Here is a 23,399-nt window from a genome sequence, read left to right on the forward strand (position 1 = left end):
TCGAAAATCATCGATTTTCTTAGCGGGAAGTTAAAAAACTAAGATTATGCGTAAGAAATAAGATAGTAAAAATAATGTTACAGGGCGACAAGTGCTCAGTTGCGTTAAATACGACCCCCTGCACTAAAAAAATTATAATAGGAATTAAGGGGAGCCGTGGAGTTTTAGCAGCAGAGTTTTTGGCCTCGAAAATGGGCAAAAACGGGCCAAAATGGCGATTCCGGCCACATAATCGTAAGAGATAAAATAGTTAAAATCTGGGTATCGGTTGGCCCTGTCCTAAATCGTTTCGCTGTTTTCGAGCTCGAGGAGCTCGTTTTTTTTTTCATATAAATCATAAGCGTTTCAAGATTTCTATCTAAATTTAGTAATTATTCTTATATTTTTTAGTAAAATTTTCTACATTTTTAACTTAGCGCTAAGAAAATTGAAAATTTTCAAAAAAACGGGAAGTTATTGGTTTTGGTCCGATTTTCGAAAATCGAATTTCTAACAGATCTTATTTTTAACAGATCTTGACGTTTCGACGTCCCAGAGAGGAAAGTACCACGGGCCCAAGCTTGGCCAGACTTGGCCCAACTTTGTAGAACCTTGGGCCAGGCTTGTAAACCAGTCTTGGCCCAGCTTTGGTAGAAACCTGGAATGATAATCTCGGGCCAAGCCTGGTTGCCAGACCTGGCCCATGCTTGGTTACCAGACCTGGCCCAGGCTTCCATGAAACGAATAAATTTAATTTAAAAAAATTTATTATTATTAACCTCGTAGAATTCATGATCATTAACGTTTTAATTATTTAAGGGAGGTAAATGATGTGAAAAAAACTCGGTGGAAATTCTTCTGGACTCTGGGCGCGAACTGCCGTCCTTCTGATTACTGGGTCCGAACGGTAGCTACTGGACGAACCTACTAACGTTGAACTGGTACATTTATATGATCTACTTGTATAAACCATGGGTATATCCAAACTTGGGTAATCCTACCTTAGCCCAAGCACGGGTAATCATTGTAACGGCCAAGGCTAGGTTACCCAGTCCTGGCCCAAGCCTGGCTTGCCATTGGATGGCCAAGGCTAGGTTACCCGGTCTTGGCCCAAGTCTGGGTTGCCATTGGACGGCCAAGGCTAGGTTACCCAGTCTTGGCCCAAGTCTGGGTTGCCATTGGACGGCCAAGGCTAGGTTACCCAGTCCTGGCCCAAGCCTGGGCCAATATAGGTGTGCCAAAGCTAGGTTCCCCAGTGCTGGGCCAAGTCGGGGCCCGTTGTTCAACTCTGGCAGCTCCTGTATGGGGTTCTAGGAAATTATTATGACTAATTTCAAGATGATATCCGAGTGTATGTATGTGTGTATGTATTAGGGTGGGTTGAAAAAAAACTTTTTTTTGTTTTTCTTAGCATGGGGGTAGAATTTGTACCTTATAAAAAAAAAAAATTTTTCAAGAAAAAAAAAATTTTTTTACTCAACATTTTGAGGTGGCCCACTCGTTTTTTTATATAAATAATTGATTAAACGGGGTAGTTCCAACGAAAAAAATTTTTTTTTGTCCAAAATCGTGGAAAACATCTAATAATTGTCGAATGGGATTTTTTTTTACTTCACTTTCATTTTAATTCAAAAGAAAATGCTTTTCATTTTTGGATTTTTTACTTGAATTACAAAAATAATAGGAAAAAAATTTTTTCAACTTCTGACTTTCAATTAGCTTTCAAGGGGACACCCTACAGATTCTAGAACACCATGTAATTTTTTTTGTTGGGACTACCCCGTTTGATCAATTATTTATTTTAAAAACGAGTGGGCCACCTCAAAATGTTGAGTAAAAAAATTTTTTTTTTCTTAAAAATTTTTTTTTTTTCATAAGGTACAAATTCTACCCCCATGCTAAGAAAAACAAAAAAAAAGTTTTTTTTCAACCCACCCTAGTATGTATGTACGTACGTATGTAAATATTCATAACTCATGAACGGATGAACCGATTTTGATCGTCAAGGTGGCATTCGACGCGGTTTGTTAATTCCTACGACTTGTAATTTACGTCGAATAAGTCTAAACCAAGTCAATTTCGACTTGATTTCAACTTTTTCGTCTTAAATCGTGACTAAGTAAGCCAGTTAAGTCTCAACCAAGGCTCAAACTCAATGTATTTCATATCTTCGTGAAAAAAAGTCGAGTTTGTCTTGTAAAAAACGGCTCCAAATTTTGACTTCGTAAACCAAGTCTAAATCAAGTTTTATTTTTGACCCGGGAACCGATAGACCTATTATTTTCTTCGTGTAACGTCTATCGAACTTGAGACCAGGCTTACTCAAGCCTTGAACAATACTTATATCGAAAGTAGTCGAAAAAATAATTTTGACCGTAAGCGTTCGCGCTTGAGCTGTACAATTTAATTAAATCTGCCTGAAATTTTTCAATCATATTCAGTCGGACAACAATAATTTTTCTTCCATCGAAATTTTGAATCAGGGAATAGAGTAAAAGATAACATAAATTTTAAAAAAAGCTCAAAATAATAAACATTAACGCTTGAGCTTACAACTTTAAAATATTTAAACATTAATAATAGATATTTTTATCTACTCCCATACGTCAGAACATATTAAAAATATGCAGGAGTCGGGCTCCATTTATTTTGACGTTAAAAATTTTATTGCGACTTAGAAATTCATTTTTGATTTACATAATCGATAAACAAAAAAATTTTTCAAAAAACCAAAAAACTTACAGGCCAGTAAATGCAGCGGCCTCTGTCGCATATTTATGACCTTAAATAATTCACTACTTAATAAAATAAAGAAACTAATACAAGTATTTAAATTATCAAGGAATTTATTTTTGTCCAATGAAACAAACGTTTTTTCTCGCAATCACCAGTAAATCACGTTCTCAAAATAAATATATCAAAAATATGTTATTGAAAAATGTCCCATTTATTTTTTGAAATAAAAAATAAAATTTTACGTTCATATTAAATTATATTTTAAATTTAAATAACAATAATAAGATGAATAAATATATATACATATCACTGCAATTAAACTATAAATATATCGGACCTTCAGTAAAAAATATTTTCGGTCCTGCAACGTCACTTGATCATTGAATGCCTGTCCCCGTGTTAAAAAAAATTCAAAGACTATACGGATGATCAGTCGGTTAAAAAAAAAAATAAAAGTAAAAATACAAAAAAATAAACCAACAAGTGTCATGTGGACAACCTTAACACAAATTCTATTTCTTTAGATGCATCAGACGTGTCGTTTAAATGACGCAATTAAATTTTAAATCTATTAGAATCAGGGAGGGAGAGATCAGTAACGTTCGCTTGTATAATACGGAAGGAGGGGTTTAAAGATCTGAAACATTCTCGTCTTCCCGCGTTCTTAAAACAGAACTGTCCGAACTATCACCGTGACCGCACCGACAATCTGCGGATTATATTAAAAAAAATCATTTGAATATTTTTATTTTTATTGAAAGTTTGTTGCTGTTTGTTTAAATTTTTATTAAAACCTCATTTTTTGACAATCGATTATCGAAAATGGTTTATGAAAGCGATTTCTACACAACCCGACGACCCTACACACGCCCGATTTCTTCGCACTACACCGTGACGGTCAGTAATTTTTTTTTTTATTATTATTAATTAATCATCGTCGACCATCGAATGCATTAATTATTAATTAACACTTTACATGTCACTGCAAACGCTATTAACCATAAACAAAAAAAATAAATAAATAAATTTGTCATGCCGTTCAAGTCCCGACACAAAAAAATTATCGTAGATTTGCAACTCCAATAATAAATTTATTACTGTAATTTAAAATTTTATATTTTTTGAGGAGTCAAAGTTTCGAATGATATTTTATTAGATAGCTGTCACCTATTGTCAGTATTAACATTGACAATAATAATAATGCATGTAAAATAATTATAATGCTTTGCACGGGCTTTTATTTTTAAATTGGGGGAGGCAAAACGGGGTACGATTTTTTTATGACAATAAAGTTAGCAGACATTTAAAAATTTTTGGATATTTTTTTTTAAAAAAATAAATAATAAAAAAAATATTTTGAAAAATTGCACGTATAGTTTATTAAATTTCCGACATGTGCATTTTTTTAGAAATTTTTTTTTTTTCATTATTTATCTGTCAAAAAATTTTTTTTTAATTTCAAATGTCTGCTAACTTTACTATCATGATTTTTTTTAATGACATTCGAAGAAAATAGAAAAAATTTCCAGCTGCCGTTAAAAAAAATTTTCATATTTCGCGGGCAAAATGGGGACCCCTTAAAAGTGAAAAAAAATTTCTGGATGTTAAATAAATTTGGGTAAATTCAATTTTCTTGTAAGTAATTTACATAAAGAAAAATTACATTTCACGTAATTATTGGATGTGAAGAAAGAAAAAAATTTTTAATAGTTTTTATGATAAAAAAAAAGTTTTTGACATTTTTCGACTGACACACGAAAAAAGAGCAGTTGAAAAATTACAGTTTCTATAGTGAACAAGGCCTTCGGGGCAAAAATATTTAAACATTGAAGCTTAAACTGTAATTTTAGAAATTTGTTATTGTAATAAAATGAATACAATTTTAAGCAGCAAATTTTACAGTTTAATCGGACAATTTCGAGTTTGAAACTGTAATATTTGTTATTCCTGGATAAAAAATTTAAATTTTACAGTTTCAGAAACTGTAATAAATACTCAGATATGAGCAAATTTCAACTGCTCTTTTTTCCGTGCACTAGATTTTTTAAAAATGTTTAACTACCGACTTAAATTGGCAAATTTTTATTTGCTAATTACTATTTGTTATTAACTTCAAAGTGAAAGATTTGAGTCAGTTTTAATTCCAAAGAAGATATTTTTAAAAAAGCAATTATCTATTATTTAAAATAATACACGGAGAGAAGAGAATGGTAATAATTACATTCTAGATGGTAACCAGTCCTATTTTTTAAAGCATAGAAATCGATAGTATGTAGCACGGGAATGATTACCATTCTTCTGGTAATATTTACCATACTACATAGTAATCATGCTACTGGTAAATATTACTTTGTAGCATAGTAATCAAAGCCATGCTAGAATGCTACTGAGTCCTATGCTGTATAGCGTGAAAGCAGTTTAAATATTAAGCGCTGCTATATAGTATATACGTCCAATATATAAATTATGACATGACCATAATTCTAACAAATGACATTTCATTGCGATTTATTAAAAAAAAAATAAAACAACTTAAAAAAAAAACGTTACATGTAATAGTTTTTCATAAAAAAATAAAGGTATTATTGAATGTGAGGAATAATTTTTAATCAGTTAAAATTTTTTAAATCAGTTAAAAATTTATTTATTATTAATTAAATAACCTAATTTTTTAATTATAAAACCTTATTTTAATATTAACCTTACTGCCTTGAATTGGAAGCAGCTTCATCGAAATTGTAATAATTCCAATGTAGCATAGGAATGATTACCATGCTAGCATGGCTAGCGTTACCATTCAAAGTCGGACAAACTACTATGTCAAATAAATAATACGGCTAAAAAACTTGCGTTACCATGATACATGGTAATAATTACTATGTTACATTAGAGAATATACCATTCACTTCTCTCCGTGTAGATTAAAAAATTATCAAAAGTTAATTAAATTTGAAAATTCGAAAAATAGTAAATATTTTAAAGTTGACTATTGAAATACATCTGAGTAATTTGACACTGGAGGTTCTTTTACTGTAAATTGATAAGAAAAAAAATCAAATTGATTTCATACTTTTTTTTTACAAAATTTTTCGAAAACACAAAAAAAAAATCAGAGTAATGCTCAATTATATTTACGTAATTTCAGAATCTTCAAAAAATTTTCATAAAATTTTGGGGGTGCCCCGTTTTGCCTCCTACCCCGTTTTGCCCCCTCACCCCCTATACTTATTTAAAATATTTATTACTAAAGATCGTAAGGCGTTCTTTAAAAACTATATATATATATATATAATATTATTTATGTTTATTAATTATCGAAAAATATATAAAATCCGAAACGTTGACTCTACAATCAGTCATTTGAAAAATTGAATTTTATCGATATTATTTATTTATTTATTTAACAATTAACTCGATAAAATGTTTCATCTTCCACACTTTACTCTGACCATTACAATAATTATATAAATATATACAGAACTATATCCCGAATAAAAATGTACTTGGTGTCTCACAAAAGGTCAGAATTTAAAAGAATCAAATGTTCAAATTAATTTCAAAATTAATTTAAATATTGGCCTGATAAATTTTTGATATTTTCCTCTCATAAATTTATTATACAATTGATTGTAATAACGATCCTCAAATAATATAATTTACTAATAATTATATAAATGTTGTATGTTAATTGTCTCTTATTTTTTATTGACGTGTACAATAATATATATAAATAAATATATATTGTGTAATTAAAAAATAAATACCCTTGATGTTTGGCACCCTGGAGTTATTGTACGACAATAAAACATCCACGTGCCAATACCGGATAACTAGACATTGTCACTTGGCATCATCTCTTTATCTAATCAATCATCTATAATTTATTTTTAAAGTCACATTCAATTACTATATAATTAAATCGTTATATTTATACTTCATTCAAACTATTTTTATTTATTTTAATTTAATATCAATTAATTTTTTTTTTTTTTAAATTTGAATATTTATAAAATATGGTCCTGGAGTCGACGATTAACAATTTTCGAATTTTTTTTTTCAACAAATTTTTCAAAAAACAGTCAAACTAAAAAAATGCACATGTAGGAAATTCAAAAAACTGTAGGTGCAATTTTTCAAAATATTTTTTTTTTTTATAATTCATCGGTTTTATCAAAATTCAAAAATTATTAAGGGTCAGTTAATTTATGATACTGAGTTTAGCCGACTAATGATTTTTGAATTCTTTTTCTCAACGATAAATTACAAAAAAAAAAAACTAAAAAAATGCATATGTAGAAAATTTAAAAAACTGTAGGTGCAATTTTTCAAAATATTTTTTTTTTTATAATTTATCGTTTTTATCAAAATTAAAAAATTATTAAAGGTCAGTTAATTTATGATACTGAGGTTAGCAGACAATTAACAATTTTTGGATTTTTTTTTTTTCAAATCAATTACAAAAAAAAAAAAACTAAAAAAATGCACATGTAGAAAATTTAAAAAACTGTAGGTACAATTTCTCAAAATATTTTTTTTTTAAATTTATCCTTGAGAAAAAGAAATCCAAAAGTTATTAAACGTTGGCTGACCTCAGTATTATTATAAAATAACTTTTTTTTTTTTTTTTTTTTTTTAACGGATGTGCGTCATAGAAAAATCAAGAAACATTATATAAATAACTATAAGAGGGCAATAGGGTCATCTGTTACGACTATTTTCAGACAGAGCTATTTTCCGGGACCAACAAAATGTTAAACTTAGATGACCCAATGAAAAAATATATTTAAAAAATAATTATTTACGTAAATTTTTTTTTTTTTTATAAGTAGAAGTCAAGCCTCCGAAAAAAAAATATAAATTTATTTTATAAATTGAGTAGGAGTAAAAAATAGTTTTTGTCGAGGCGGTAAATTTGAAATTTATAAATTATGAAATCTTTAAAATTCTTTGATTATTATTATTAAGATAATAATAATAAGATAATTGTGTGATGAGAGAAAAGCTTTCGGTATCTTTTGCAAATAGCGTCAAGAGAAACGTCAGACACTTAAACCGCGGTGTTGCGTTACGCTGCCCTAATTTAGTCTCGCGACGTACCGACCGTCCGTGAATCCCCCACTTGGCTTCTCTTATTCGACGGAGCTTCACTTCGTCATAGAAATTCATACGTCGCAAGCTTTATTATATACATACCATATACATATATATATAGAAAAGTATGAATAAACATATTTTTTACGGCTGTAGTTTATCGTAAAAAATATTTTACGTCAAAAAAAATAAATATATATATTTTATTTAGTATCACATTCGGATATATGTTAAATTATAAATTATGATGAATGAAAAAATAGTAAAAATAATTTGAATTAATAATAAAAAAAAAATGATGTTGACAGTAAGAGTCAAAGAAAGTTGGCCAATGTCGTAAAATAAAATTGATTTGGAACTTGTTTGCAAGGGCGTTGTGCACTATAAACAACTTTGGCAACTAAACAGTCAAATTCTGACAGTTATTAGGCATATATGTTATTTTTATTATCAAAATATTAAATTATAAAAACGCAATAGGATTTGAAAATATTTAATTTAAAATTAGAATTACTTCGAAAAATTATCTCTCCTCTTATACACAGTAAAAAATATTGTGTTAAAAACTGCACACACAATATTTGTGTTATTTTTTAACACAGACTATTTGTGTTGGAATTCAACAGAAAATTTATGTTAAAATTTCAACACGAAATTCGGGTACAAAAAGTAAAGCCGACACTTTTTAAGTTCAGTGGCGACACAAAAAAATGTTAACTTTTACATTTTTTTTTTTTTTATGAGTACTCAGTATATTTATTTTACCCGCGTAAAAAAAATTCGTTTGAAAAAAGTTACTGATAGTGAACTTCTAAAATTGGGACAATTCTGAACTTTAAGTTGAAAATTTTTGGAACTTTAAAATTAGTGTGAAAAATTTTCAACTGGTGTGGACTTTTATGGCGGGTTTCGATTTTTTTTTTTTTAAATTTTTTAAGCAAAAATGATTAGAATTGACAATTTCGTGAGTTCATAATTAGTTCCAATCAATGCACCTGAAGAACGGAACGTTTTTCACGCAACGAAAATGAAAAATATATTTAATTTGTCTACTGAAGGGGTAGTTCGGAGTGGCCTGCAATTTCCGGCTGACATATTAGCGCGTATTCGAGACATTTCAAAAATTTAGATCCAGTAGATTTTTTACTTTTCGTTTTGTCTTTTATTTTCGTTCCACGAAAAATATTCCGATCCAGGTACACTCCAATCACTCATTTGTTGAACTATTTTTGAACAATTCAAAAAGTGAAAAAAAACTGACCTTTTCAAAAAGTTCTAATAAAAGTCAAAAAATGTTCACAACATTTTCAAGTCATTTTTATTTTCTTTTTTTTTGCCACATGCCTAAGTAAGAGTAAGAGTCAAAAATGTTAAAAATTTCTGATTAGGGGAGGGTGGGGCAGAGCGGCCCCCATGGGGCAGAGCGGCCCCCCTGAAATTTTGACCAAAAAAAAAATTTTTTTTTTTTCGACTCATTACTATAAATCCGATATGTTTGCGCATTTTTACCCCTACGCATGACATTTGGGGCAAAATGGACAAGCCCAAAATTTTGAAAAAGTGATTTTTTCATATTTTTATCGTCAAATTAAAAAAAAAATTATTACAATTCAACATTTCTAGCCCTACGCTTAACACCTGGGGCAAAATGGACCAGCCGAAACTTCCGAAAAAATTATTTTTTCATATTTTTCGGCCGTTTCTCTATGTAAGAGGCAAATTTAGTCACTAAAAATTTATAAAAATTAAATTTTTTTTTTTAGTTGATAAATTTTTGAAATAAAGTAAAATTATAGAATTGATTTTTTTTTTATTAAATAACAATTAGTAATTAAGGTAATCGAGAGTGAACGATTTTTTACGCTTTAAAAAATTTTTTTCGAGTAATATAAAACCAAAAATAGTTGTCAAGAGAAAGAAATACATTCTTAATGATGAAAACAATTTAAAAAAAAAAAAAAACGAAAAAAAAAATTTTTTTTATCACTTTTTGAAGGGGGGCCGCTCTGCCCCACAAAAAAAAAAAAAATTTTCAGAATTTTGGTAAAATGTCCATAAATTTGTTCGAAATAGGACAAAAGTAAAGTGATCTTATGGTTGAAAGCCACAAAAAATAATAATTGGCTTAGGGGGGCCGCTCTGCCCCACCCTCCCCTAATTCCTTTTTTTTTTTTTGTTCTTCGAATCCAAAAAATTGTCAAATCAAATTATTTTTGCACAAAAAATAAAAAAAGCCTACATCAGTTGAATTGTTCACTATAATTTTTTCAGTTCCAAAAATGTTCATCTTAGAGTTCAGAATTTTCTCAATTTTGGAAGTTCCCTGTCATGAACATTTTTGGAACGAATTATTTTTACACGGGTATATATTATTTTGAGAATATCAATAGTGACAACAATTATTATTTTATATTATTTTATTTATTATTTATTTATTAAGTTCATATGCCAAAGCAACAGTCAAATGGAAATTTATACAAAAAAAAAATAATACAATCACGTAATTTCAATAACAATATAAAAAACAATGTAAGGAACAATTTAAACATAAATTTAGCAAGACAATAGAATAAAGAAGCCTAGTAACTGCTATTTAATTCAAAACCTAGGAAATAATTTAACGCTTTAATTTTAAATATCTCAACGGAAAGTGAATTTACGAGATCAATCGGTAACTTTTGCCATAGACGAATAGCTGATACATGAAATTATGAAATATTAAATTATTTTTTGATAATAACATATTACACTGTAAAAAATTCGCGGAGTGAATGCGGATTAAATCCGGAGTGAATGCGGATTGAATGAATTTTTAATTATTCACTCACTTCGGAGTGAAATTCACTCCGAAGGGAAGATTTCGCGGAGTAGTTAATTTTTTATTAATTTAATTCCTTCGGAGTCAATTTCACTCCGGAGGGAGTTTTGAAAATATTATAAATAAACAATAAATAAAACATCACACCCACACACGCATACACCAGAACACACTCGCGCACACATTTGCACACACTCAAACACACACACACCCGCACACACCCGAACATACACACGCACACATTCTGGCAAACACACCGACATACAACCAAACACACACGCGCACACATTTGCACACACGCACACACACACCCAAACACACTCGTGCACACATTTGCACACACTCAAACACACACCCAAACACACCCAAACACACTCGCGCACACATTTGCACACACTCAAACACACACACACCCGCACACACCTGAACACACACACGCACACATTCTGGCAAACACACCGGCACACACCCGAACACACCCGAACACACACGCGCACACATTTGCACACACTCAAACATACACACACGCACACACACACATTCTGGCAAACACACCAGCACACACCCGAACACACACGCGCACACATTTGCACACACGCACACACACACCCAAACACACTCGTGCACACATTTGCACACACTCAAACACCCACACACCCGCACACACCTGAACACACACACGCACACATTCTGGCAAACACACCGGCACACACCCGAACACACCCGAACACACACGCGCACACATTTGCACACACTCAAACATACACACACGCACACACACACATTCTAGAAAACACACCGGCACACACCCGAACACACACGCGCACACATTCGCACAAACACGCTCTCGCACTTGCACACGCACACACACACATTGTTTAATAGTTTTATATAAATTAATTTAAATGTTAAAACTCCGGACCGGAGTGAATTGGGAGTGAAATAAAATCTGCGTCACTCCGAGATTACTCTGCTAAAAAAAACTCCCAATCACTCCGCACGCGGAGTGATTTTTTTTAAAACTCCGGAACTCCGAGTGGCGGAGTGAATGCGGAGTGAATTCGGATTGAAATTGAATCCGGATTCACTCCCGATTTTTTACAGTGTAATAATTAAAATTTTTAAGTTAAATTGGCATTAACAAAATGTCGATTTTACTTTCATTTTTCTAATAATTTTTCCGTGACTATCGATTGACTTTTTAACATAAATTTTGTGTTAATTTAAAAGTTACACTTAATAAATATTATTAATTACAATTTTCGTACTAAGTAACACTTCTAAAGTGTTAAATAGTAAATCGATTTAAAATTTTAAAGTAAAATGTGTTGACTTAACACAAAATAATCAACACTAAAAATTTAACACAGATACACAATATTTTTTACTGTGTAAATTTTTTAAAAATAAATAATTTAGTTGATTTTTAATAAGTAAGGGTGGGTGTGGAAGTGAAATACGATGAAATAATTATCAGTTGAAGATAAATGGATAGAGAACGCCGTATGATCAAAAATATAGTATGAAAACCATAAAAAACAACAAAAAAAAAAGCCTAATTGTCAAGGCTTTGGGTGTTTCTAGAAACGTGAACTGTTTCCTTGGGAAAAAGTTCCATTTGTACCACGACCTTCACTCGTTCCCGAGCCGTTTACAGTATGGGGGCGTAAAAAACAAGACCCTCAGAAAGAGTTTTATCAGTATGCGACCATTAAGGACAAAGAAGGTTCAGTACGTGGAAAAAATCTGGCAAATGATGATCATACAAGACAATTGATTAAGGGCGGGACTGTTTCAAAAGTTGGATTAGATGCCGCTGCTGAATTGGCTTCCAAAGGATATGTCTTTGAGAAAGGAGTACTTGCAAGACAACCTGGTGCTCATAGACACGCAATCGCACCAGCTAGTGGTCACACTAGAATTCTTATCGCTTTGCAAAAACCCTCGTGGTATCGGTTCTAAAATCGTTCCTTTATTAATAAGAAATGTAATGATGATAATTTTAAATAACGACTGAGTATTTGACATTTTCGTCGCTTTTTACTGTCAATACTCTGGTTTTTTTTTATGTAGAGTTTTTTAAAATATATATGGAAAATAATTAAATTGTAGGTGTGTTGAAAAAACTGATTAGTAAGAGGAGAGATAAAAAAGAAACAGTGAATTATTTAAAAATCAAAACGGGAAACAATTTCGGAATTATTTTTCATTGAGGCACACGGAGAGAAGAGCATGGTAATAATTACTATTCTAGATGGTAACCAGTCCTATTTTTTAAAGCATAGGAATCGATACTATGTAGCATGGGAATGATTACCATTCTTCTGATAATATTTACCATACTACATAGTAATCATGCTACTGGTAAATATTACTTTGTAGCATAGTAATCAAAGCCATGCTAGAATGATACTGAGTCCCATGCTGTATAGCGTGAAAGCAGTTTAAATATTAAGCGCTGCTATATAGTATATACGTCCAATATATAAATTATGACATGACCATAATTCTAACAAATGACATTTCATTGCGATTTATTAAAAAAAAAAATAAAACAACTTAAAAAAAAAAAAACGTTACATGTAATAGTTTTTCATAAAAAAATAAAGGTATTATTGAATGTGTGGAATAATTTTCAATCAGTTAAAATTTTTTAAATCAGTTATAAATTTATTTATTATTAATTAAATAACCTAATTTTTTAATTATAAAACCTTATTTTAATATTAACCTTTCTGCCTTGAATTGGAAGCAGCTTCATCGAAATTGTAATAATTCCAATGCAGCATAGGAATGATTACCATGCTAGCATGGCTAGTGTTACCATTCAAAATCGGACAAACTACTATGTCAAATAAATAATACGGCTAAAAAACTTGCGCTACCATGCTACATGGTAATAATTACTATGTTACATTGGAGAATATACCATTCACTTCTCTCCGTGCATAAGTGAAAAAATTCCGCTGGATTTTTTTTCGTTCATTTTCTATTTACAATACAGACGATTACGAAAATAAATTTTCAACATAAATTCGATTGTAATAAAAAAAGCATTCTATCAATTTTGAGAGAAAGCCGGGCAAAATTTGATATGCGATCAAATGAGTTATCAAAAAAAATTATTTGCTAAAGATCCTTATTATTGCAAGACATACTTTTACGGCAGGAATAAATCCTATAACCATTTGGTAACCTTTCACATGTGCATATGGGAATAAACCCTATTTATTATGGTAACTATTCCCATGATAGTATAATAAATGTTTCCATTCATCATGGTAATCATTCCCATAATGTATAAGAATTATGGTAATGGTTACCATACATTATGGTAATAATCACTATAATATCATGGTAATAGTTAGTATAATATGATAGTAATCATTACCATATTAGTATAGTTATTATTACCATTATATTGAGGTAATCGCTACCGTAATATTATGATAACAATTTCTATGATGTATGGGAACGATTGTCATATATATGGTAACGATTACCATATTTTTATAGTAATTATTACCATAATAGTGTGGTAATCATCACCGTTCTGTTATAGTAACACTTTCTATCATGTATGGGAATAATTACCATATTGTTATAGTGATTATTACCATAATAATGTAGTAATTATTACCATAATAGTGTGGTAATCATTCCTATGATAGTGTGGTAATCATTATCATAATAGGGTGGTAATTGCTACCGTAATATTATGGTAACAGTTTCTATGATATAGGAACGATTACCATAATAGTGTGGTAATCATTACCATAATAGTGTGGTAATCATTACCATAATAGTGTGGCAATCGTTACCGTTCTATTATAGTAACACTTTCTATCATGTATGGGAATAATTACCATATTTTTATAGTAATTATTACCATAATAATGTAGTAATTATTACCATAATAGTGTGGTAATCATTCCTATGATAGTGTGGTAATCATTATCATAATAGGGTGGTAATTGCTACCGTAATATTATGGTAACAGTTTCTATGATATAGGAACGATTACCATAATAGTGTGGTAATCATTACCATAATAGTGTGGTAATCATTACCATAATAGTGTGGCAATCGTTACCGTTCTATTATAGTAACACTTTCTATCATGTATGGGAATAATTACCATATTTTTATAGTAATTATTACCATAATAATGTAGTAATTATTACCATAATAGTGTGGTAATCATTCCTATGATAGTGTGGTAATCATTATCATAATAGGGTGGTAATTGCTACCGTAATATTATGGTAACAGTTTCTATGATATAGGAACGATTACCATAATAGTGTGGTAATCATTACCATAATAGTGTGGTAATCATTACCATAATAGTGTGGCAATCGTTACCGTTCTATTATAGTAACACTTTCTATCATGTATGGGAATAATTACCATATTTTTATAGTAATTATTACCATAATAATGTAGTAATTATTACCATAATAGTGTGGTAATCATTCCTATGATAGTGTGGTAATCATTATCATAATAGGGTGGTAATTGCTACCGTAATATTATGGTAACAGTTTCTATGATATAGGAACGATTACCATAATAGTGTGGTAATCATTACCATAATAGTGTGGTAATCATTACCATAATAGTGTGGCAATCGTTACCGTTCTATTATAGTAACACTTTCTATCATGTATGGGAATAATTACCATATTTTTATAGTAATTATTACCATAATATTATAGTAATCATTACTACAAGATTATAGTAATTGATACCATATTGTTATAGTAATCGTTACATTAGTGTTATAGTAATAATTATCGTCATTATAGTAATCATTACCATAATTACAATAATGATTACTATAATTTTATGGTAGTCATTACCATTTATCATGGTAATTATTACCATGCCATTATATATAAACCATTTCCATAATATATTGTAATTGTTACCATAAATTTATCCGTGTAGCCATACATTTACTATCGAAAACTCTGTATAAATCATGTACATTCTGACGAATTAATAAAACACTACATTTAACTAAACAAAAAAGTGATGATAAATTATTACATAACATAAAACATATTTAAAATTATTATAATAATAACATTAAAGTAAGCAAATTCTATTCCAGTGAGACACTAAGTTACATTTAGCATTTATTATTTAGCGTGTGAAAGTAAATCTTGCGTGTCTCTTGGCAAGGTAATGCTTATAAAAGTATTTACGAAATTCTAAGTATATATCTCATAATGTTATTTCAAAATTACGTCAAAAAAAAAGACATTGTTATATTTATATGCACAAAATTAGCATCATAGTCGGCCCGCACGTTGTGTGTCTACAGTAGAAAACTAAAACTCATTAATTTTTTTTTAAATTCCACATTGCATCTTTATGCCTACAAGCTTTTTGTCGCTTTTCTGTTTCGTTTAAAAATAATAACACCATAAAAGAGCCATAGTAAATCACTGAGACCATAAAAAAATTCAATTAACATCTAAAATTTTTTGACTGTCCCATTACCCGTATGAAAAAACAATATATGGTTGAAATATATAAAATCATATATATTTGCAGCAAAAAAATATATGATATATTATATTGTATATTATAAAAAATCATATAGAGATTTTGGCCGATTTAATATAAAATTATATATAGTAATAAATATATGTATTTCATATATGTAACTTATGTGTTTTTTATATTAAGCTATATATACATTTACATTCACCTTATAATATATTGTATTGATATATTTCCTTTTATATTCAAAAAATATAAAATTTTTATATGAAATAAAATATATAGTAGCATATAATTTATATTATATATGACACCATATATTTTCTTTGTTATATTTAAGCATATATTTTATTCGGTGTATGTATATGTATATGGGTATATATATTCGCATCAAATTAACTAATTTTGAAAATTTTAACTGCAATTTAAAGAGTATATTAAAATTTATATCTAATTTAATTGGAGTTGGTCATACAAATAAGAAACTTTTTTTTTCCATACACAATATAAATATATGTTTTTATATATGATCAGAATATATTTTTCGTATATGATAGAAATATATATTTTTATGTATGATAAAAATATAGTTTTCGTATATGACAAGAATATATATTTTCATATATGATAAAAATATATTTTTTGTATATGATTGATATATATATATTTTATATATGCTAAACATATACGGACTGGTATATGATGAATATTATATTTTTTAATATAAAAAAAAATATATCAGAAATTATAGCTAAATTGGCCACATATATTTTCTGATATTTATCATATATTTTTACATACATGTTATTTTCATACGGGTAATTAACTTACTACCTAATTCTCAGCCACTTAAGACCCAAAATTTCCATCTAACAAAAACCTAAAAAAAATCCCGATAATTTAAAAAAATGGAAAAGCGTCTCCAATTGTGATTGTATAACCCCGTACAGACTCCGCGGCATTATGTGGTCCGTGACTACCCTTCAACTGGAGTGAGATCAGCTGAAGAGCAGTACAGCTACAGTTACACCAATTCATCAAGTTCATCAAATCCATACACTCGCCCACAGCGATCAGTCCACGAGACAACGATCAAACGCGAAAGTGGACCATATGGATCATATTCTACTGAAAGAAATACCAGATCATCATCCGGTGCTGGACCTGGAGGTTATCATTCTTCATATGAATCATCAACATCTGGACGTTTACCTGGTGGTACTTCGTACCGTCACTTTTCATACCGTGTTTAAAAAGCATGCGTCAGAATCATGAATTTTACTCTACATATATTGTGAATTAATAATATTAATAATTATAATAATGCTCTGTAAAAAATTGGGAGTAAATACGGAGTTTGTTTCTTTAGTGAAGTGATTTCGGACCTGGATTTTATTTAAATCCGCATTTACTCTGAATCGAGATTTTAATAGTTAATGTTTATTGGCTGAAAAGTACTATTGAAAATTTACCCGAGACGGGTCTCGAACCCACGACCGTCTTGTTATGAAATACGCCCGCTGTCCACTAGGTCGACCTGTCCCGTTAATCGGGATTTTAATGTAAAATTAACTTTTTTTAGGAGTTAATTTCATTCATTAAATTAAACTCTTTTTCGGGGTAAATTTCGTTCCGAGGGGAATCAATAAATAAATAGTCATCCGCATTCACTCCGGATTGACTCCGCTAATTTTTTACAGTGCGAAAAAAAATCAATAATAATCTGTTATATAAATTTACTCTGTGACACAGAAAAAAAAGAATTTTTTTGGCACAAGAAAAGTTTTTCACTATAAAATAGAAAAAAAAATTTTCTTGGGACTAGAATTTCTCACCTTAGAAGATTTTTATGACAATAAAGTTAGCAAATATTTAAAAATTTTTGGATTTTTTTTAACAAAAAAAATATTTTGAAAAATTGCACGGATAGTTTATTAAATTTCCAACATGTGCATTTTTTTATAAATTTTTTTTTTTCATTATTTATCTGTCAAAAAAATTTTTTTTTTCAAATGTCTGCTAACTTTACTATCATAAAATTATTTTTTTGACTTAAGAAAATTTTTTTTCGCTCTAAGAAAATTTTCGTTTTCATTTCGTAATGGAAAAAATTTCTTAGGGCAAGTAAAAATTTTCTTGAGTCGAGTAAAAATTTTTCGCGCCAAAAAATCCTTCTTTTCTTTCGACTATTTTTAGATTTAATTTACTGCTTTCACCGACGGAAATTATATTTTTCTTCATATATATATATATATAATAAATTGTGTTTTATCACTTAAATTGTAACAGTTAATAATTTATAATACTCATACATTATATACATTGATAAAAATTATAGATTACATTAATAAATAAATATTGTGTTACATTAAAAATATATAAATATGTATAATTATTATTACTCATAAATAAAATCCTGCTTGTATTGCAATGTCACGGCGCATGTTTTATTTTTTAAATTATTATTTTGTTTTAATTACTAAAATATTAATTATTAATAATAATTACAATTAAATATCTATAGACACACAACGAAATTGGCCATTGAGCGGGAAAATTTAAAATTTCAAATCTAGGAAATTTTTTTCTTTAATAAACATAAAAAAAAATGGAAAATTAATTACTTAAGTAATTTATTATTTATGGAGGATGTAAAATAAATGAAATAAAAGTTTTTTTATTTAAATTTATTTATTGTTTTAAAATAATGCTTTTTTAATTTTACTTTTTGCTGGTGCTTCTGCTATTGCTGCTTATGTCGCCTTTACTGCTTACGGATTGCCGAACCCCGTTTAATTTGGACTAAACCTTTCATATATACGATGAATATCATGGCTTATATATTGAACAGAATCCTGGTGCAATAATCAGACCAATACCGCCACTTCAACAGCAGCAGGTCAGTTATTGACGATAACTCTTTCGAGATAACATTTTTTTTAGATTTCAATTTCAAATATTTTTTTAAATCATCATATTTTGAATTAAACTAGAGTTTGCAATATCAGATTGCAGTAAATTAATAAAAAATTGAAAGGGTTAAAAATTTAATTGTAGGAAATAGTGACGCTTTTTCGCTCGTAATATTCATTATCATTAAGTTTAAATTAATCATTTAATAATTAACAGTCATAGAATATAATAATCATATCATTGTTGATTTAAAACTAATTTCAGTAGTTAAGAAAATTTTAGGGAACCGCTATCTTTTGTAAATTGTCAGTTATTAGGCGGGTTAATTGCGGACAAAGTATTTTTTTGTGTTCTACTTTATGAGTGTAAATGTAGCAGACATCAGACAAATTTAAAATTATTAATAGGGGAGCGTGGGGTCGCCCCGGTCATTTGGCAGGTCATCCCGGTCACTGTTAATTTCAAATAAAAAATTAAGAATCTAAAATCGTATTGCTAAAATTTCATCAAAGCCCATTTTTCTCCGTGTGCGGGCAAAAATCGATTAAATTTCACATGTTAATTAAATACGAAAATAAAGAAAATAAATTTTACATAACAAATATTTACAGCAAAATAAAATCTTTTATAAGAATATGAAGAAATAGAAATATTTTTGTCCCGTGTAAAAAAAATTCGTTCCAACAAGATTCCATAAAAGTTCCGCATGTGGAACTTCTAAACATGAGACAGATTAGAACTTCGGATAGACCTTTCTTGAAACGTTAGTAACTTTAATAGTAAAAAAAAAAAGATTTTATGTGCGAATTTAGAGTCAAAAAAGGACGTTCTTGAAAATTTTTTGGAATTTTATATGGACATTCCAAAAAAGTTCCATAATCACCACTTTTGACCGTTTTCGGAAGCTAAAAAAGACGTTCCAAAAACATTCAAAAATAGTCCAAAACTCGTTACTTTACAACCGATTATAGAACTATAATAGACGTTTCAAAAACATTTCTTTTGCATCTTTTCTACACGGAGAAAACAATACAGTAAATTTTACTAAAAAATATGAGAATAGTTACTAAATTTGGATAGTAATCTTGAAACGCTTATCATTTATATGAAAAATTCATAAACAGATAAGCATATTTTACAAGTCGTTTAGTAATTTCTCATATACTGGTTATGGAAAATCTCCTATATTGCATATTAATTTTTACTTATATTTAGTAAATTTTCCTATCCCAGTTTAGTAAATTTTACTATGCCGTTTAGTAAATTTTATTATATTAGAATGGAAAAAAATTTAATTAAATTTTTATTAGCTTTTGACTTTTTAATATTATTGCTATCATTTTGATTATTATTGTTATTTATGTCATCGGTATTGGTGTTGGTTCCGATTTTTATTTTTTAAAAAATCACTTGTTTCAACCGATTTTCGAACCCTGATCTCCCGCGCGCGAGTCCTTTCCTATGTCTGACGACCTGATATCTCCTTTGAACAAAAGTTTCAGAACTTGTAATATATATTCGCATATGCTATCCCCACCAACTTTTAATTTTATCCATACATAGTAGAATTTACTATACATATAGTAAAAAAATATAATCGTGTTAGCAAAAAATACATTGCGTATAGTAATTTTTAATATTTTGTATAGTAACAAATCCTATATTGTATTAGAAAATTTATTTTCTTAAATTTGTATTTATTAATAATACTTATAGTAAAATTCACTATACAAATAGTAAAAAATATAATCGTCTTAGCAAAAAATACATAACGCATAGTAATTTTTAATATCTTATTATGTAATTATTACTAACTAGTAAATTTTACTAAACGTTTAGTAATAATTACAATACAGAATGTTTTTTTTCATATCTGTTAGTAAATTTTACTATAGTATTGTAATTTTTACTATACTTTTTTCTCCATGTAGAATAAAGACGTTCCAGAAACATGCCAAAATAGTTCAAAAATCACTACTTTTGAATTTTTTATAGAACTAAAAAAAAACGTCCATAAAAAATTTCAAAAAAAGTTCTAAGAACGTCTTTTTTTGACTCTAAATTTGCTCATAAAAACTTTTTTTGTACCATCAAAATTACTAACGTTCCAAAAATTTTCCATTCGAAGCTCTAATCTGTCTCATGTTTAGAAGTTACACATGCGGAACTTTTTTGGAATCTTTTTGGAACGAATTTTTTTTACACGGGTTGTCTTATTTCAAAAGATAGCGATCTCTCGAATGAAGATTAATAAATCTCGATCATGGTTAATTAATTTTATTACAATTGAGGTAATGAACTAACATTGATTGAGGTATTTGACACTTGGAAGGCAACATCTAATTAATAATGCACTCGCATTGCTTTGCAATCGCCTGATCATGCAACTTTTCATATCGAAAAAAAAATAAATTTAAGTAAACAGAATATTGAGAAGATTATAAAATACAGGTGAACAAATTACCTCATCATATACCTTACATTGCACACAAGAAGCTCGTCAGTGTTATCCATACACCTTATCCAGTTATTTTTCATGCGTACACTGTACCCGTGCCAATACGAATTTATTCCCGAGTAAGACCCAGTGTTATTGCTGCGGAATTGCAGAGGATACGTAATCAAACACGACCTTCCAGTACTTCTTATGTGTCGAGATACCTCAACTCCAAGGACAATATTGTAAGTTTATTGTTTAGATTTATTTACTAATAAATCAAATACAAATTCGACTTTACTAACCCCTATATCCTTGCAATAAATAAAAATAAAATAAAGTAAGAAACCAAGTAAATAAATATGATTAATACAAACGAGCGGAAATGCGTCAGTCGATATATATATGGATCGTGGGATGATAAACTCAAGCCAACTTAATTCTATTTTATTTATAAAAAAGTCAAATAATGAAATTTATATAAAAATAAAGACTATATTTAAATTTTAAATTTAACTCAATGATAAATTTTTATGAATATATAACGAGATTGTATTTATATAAATTTATGTTTAAAAGTAATTCTGACAGCCATCGATTATTGGGAAAATAATTTTTTTTTTAATGTTTACTGGAGATATATTAATTTTAGAGTTATTAATATTTCTACAGTTGTTTGACGATGAGGCAAGAGAAATTCGTGCAAGAGCTGACTCATTACTTCGACGAATTCATGTCTTTGTTCCACGGCCGACCTCAAGGTAATTTTATTACATGTATTTTTTTGATGAAGGAATCGAGAGCGTCAATGTCAATGACAGGCCTCGATTAAGCGTTTTCCAGTTTCTAGCTACTCTATGGCTGATTAGAGCGTACACGAAAAAAAAAATTATGGAAACAGTTCCATAATTCTATAAAATTTTTTCCTATACAAACATAGGAACTATGACCATAAATTATGGGAGCAGCTCCTAATTATAGGAATTACTCCCATAATTATAGGAACAGTTCCTATAATTATGGGAATGCTACCCATAACATCATAGGAATGGTTCCTATAATTATAGGAATGGTTTCAATAATTGATAGTAATTGTTCCTATAATATTATGGGAATCATTCCCATAATGGTATAGGAACTAGTCGAATAGCATTATGGGAACTATTCCTATAACGTTATGGGAATAGTTCCTATAACTTATGGGAACGATGCCTATAAAATAAAGGGTTCATTCCCATATATTATTGGAATGGTTCCCACAATATTATAGGGACCAATTTCTATCAAGTATTGGAACCATTTCTATCAAGTATTGGAACCATTCCTATAATTATAGGAACCATTCCTATAATTATAGGAACCATTCCTATAATTATAGGAACTATTCCTATGATGTTATGGGTAGCATTCTCATAGTTATAGGAACTGTTCCTATAATTATGGGAGTCATTTCTATAATTATAGGAACTGCTCTCATAATTTATGGTCATAGTTCCAATGTTATTGTAGGAATGGTTCCTATAATATTATGGGAATAGTTCTCATATTATTGTAGGAACCATCCCTATTGTATTATGGGAATAGTTTCCATACTATTATAGGATCAATTTCTATTAATTATTGGAACCATTCCTATGATGTTATGGGTAGCATTCCCATAGTTATAGGAACTGTTCCTATAATTATGGGAGTCATTTCTATAATTATAGGAACTGCTCTCATAATTTATGGTCATAGTTCCAATGTTATTGTAGGAATGGTTCCTATAATATTATGGGAATAGTTCTCATATTATTGTAGGAACCATCCCTATTGTATTATGGGAATAGTTTCCATACTATTATGAAAATATGAATTTAAAGAAAAGTGTGGAAATCACTTTTACAAACACAGAAATATTATTGAATATAAAAA

The 23,399-nt window shown here is 29.1% G+C and overlaps 1 protein-coding gene across 9 annotated transcripts in view; it reads left to right on the forward strand.

Moving 5' to 3' along the window:
• Window positions 1-3,318: 3,318 nt before the first annotated feature.
• LOC130675281 (calponin homology domain-containing protein DDB_G0272472-like) overlaps window positions 3,319-23,399 on the forward strand; it is a 30,504-nt gene continuing 10,423 nt past the window's right edge. For 5 of the 9 annotated variants that reach the window (XM_057480835.1, XM_057480837.1, XM_057480839.1 and 2 more), the window contains exons 1-4: window positions 3,322-3,612; window positions 18,987-19,034; window positions 21,500-21,730; window positions 22,158-22,246. In XM_057480835.1, the coding sequence (XP_057336818.1) occupies window positions 3,538-3,612; window positions 18,987-19,034; window positions 21,500-21,730; window positions 22,158-22,246 (443 nt within the window). In that variant the 5' untranslated portion in view covers window positions 3,322-3,537. Of the gene's footprint in view, window positions 3,613-18,986; window positions 19,035-21,499; window positions 21,731-22,157; window positions 22,247-23,399 lie in introns of all 9 variants that reach the window. The other 4 variants (XM_057480836.1, XM_057480842.1, XM_057480838.1 and 1 more) reach the window with 4 other exon arrangements.

The sequence above is a fragment of the Microplitis mediator genome, chromosome 10 (assembly GCF_029852145.1).
Source record: "Microplitis mediator isolate UGA2020A chromosome 10, iyMicMedi2.1, whole genome shotgun sequence".
Classification (NCBI taxonomy): domain Eukaryota; kingdom Metazoa; phylum Arthropoda; class Insecta; order Hymenoptera; family Braconidae; genus Microplitis; species Microplitis mediator.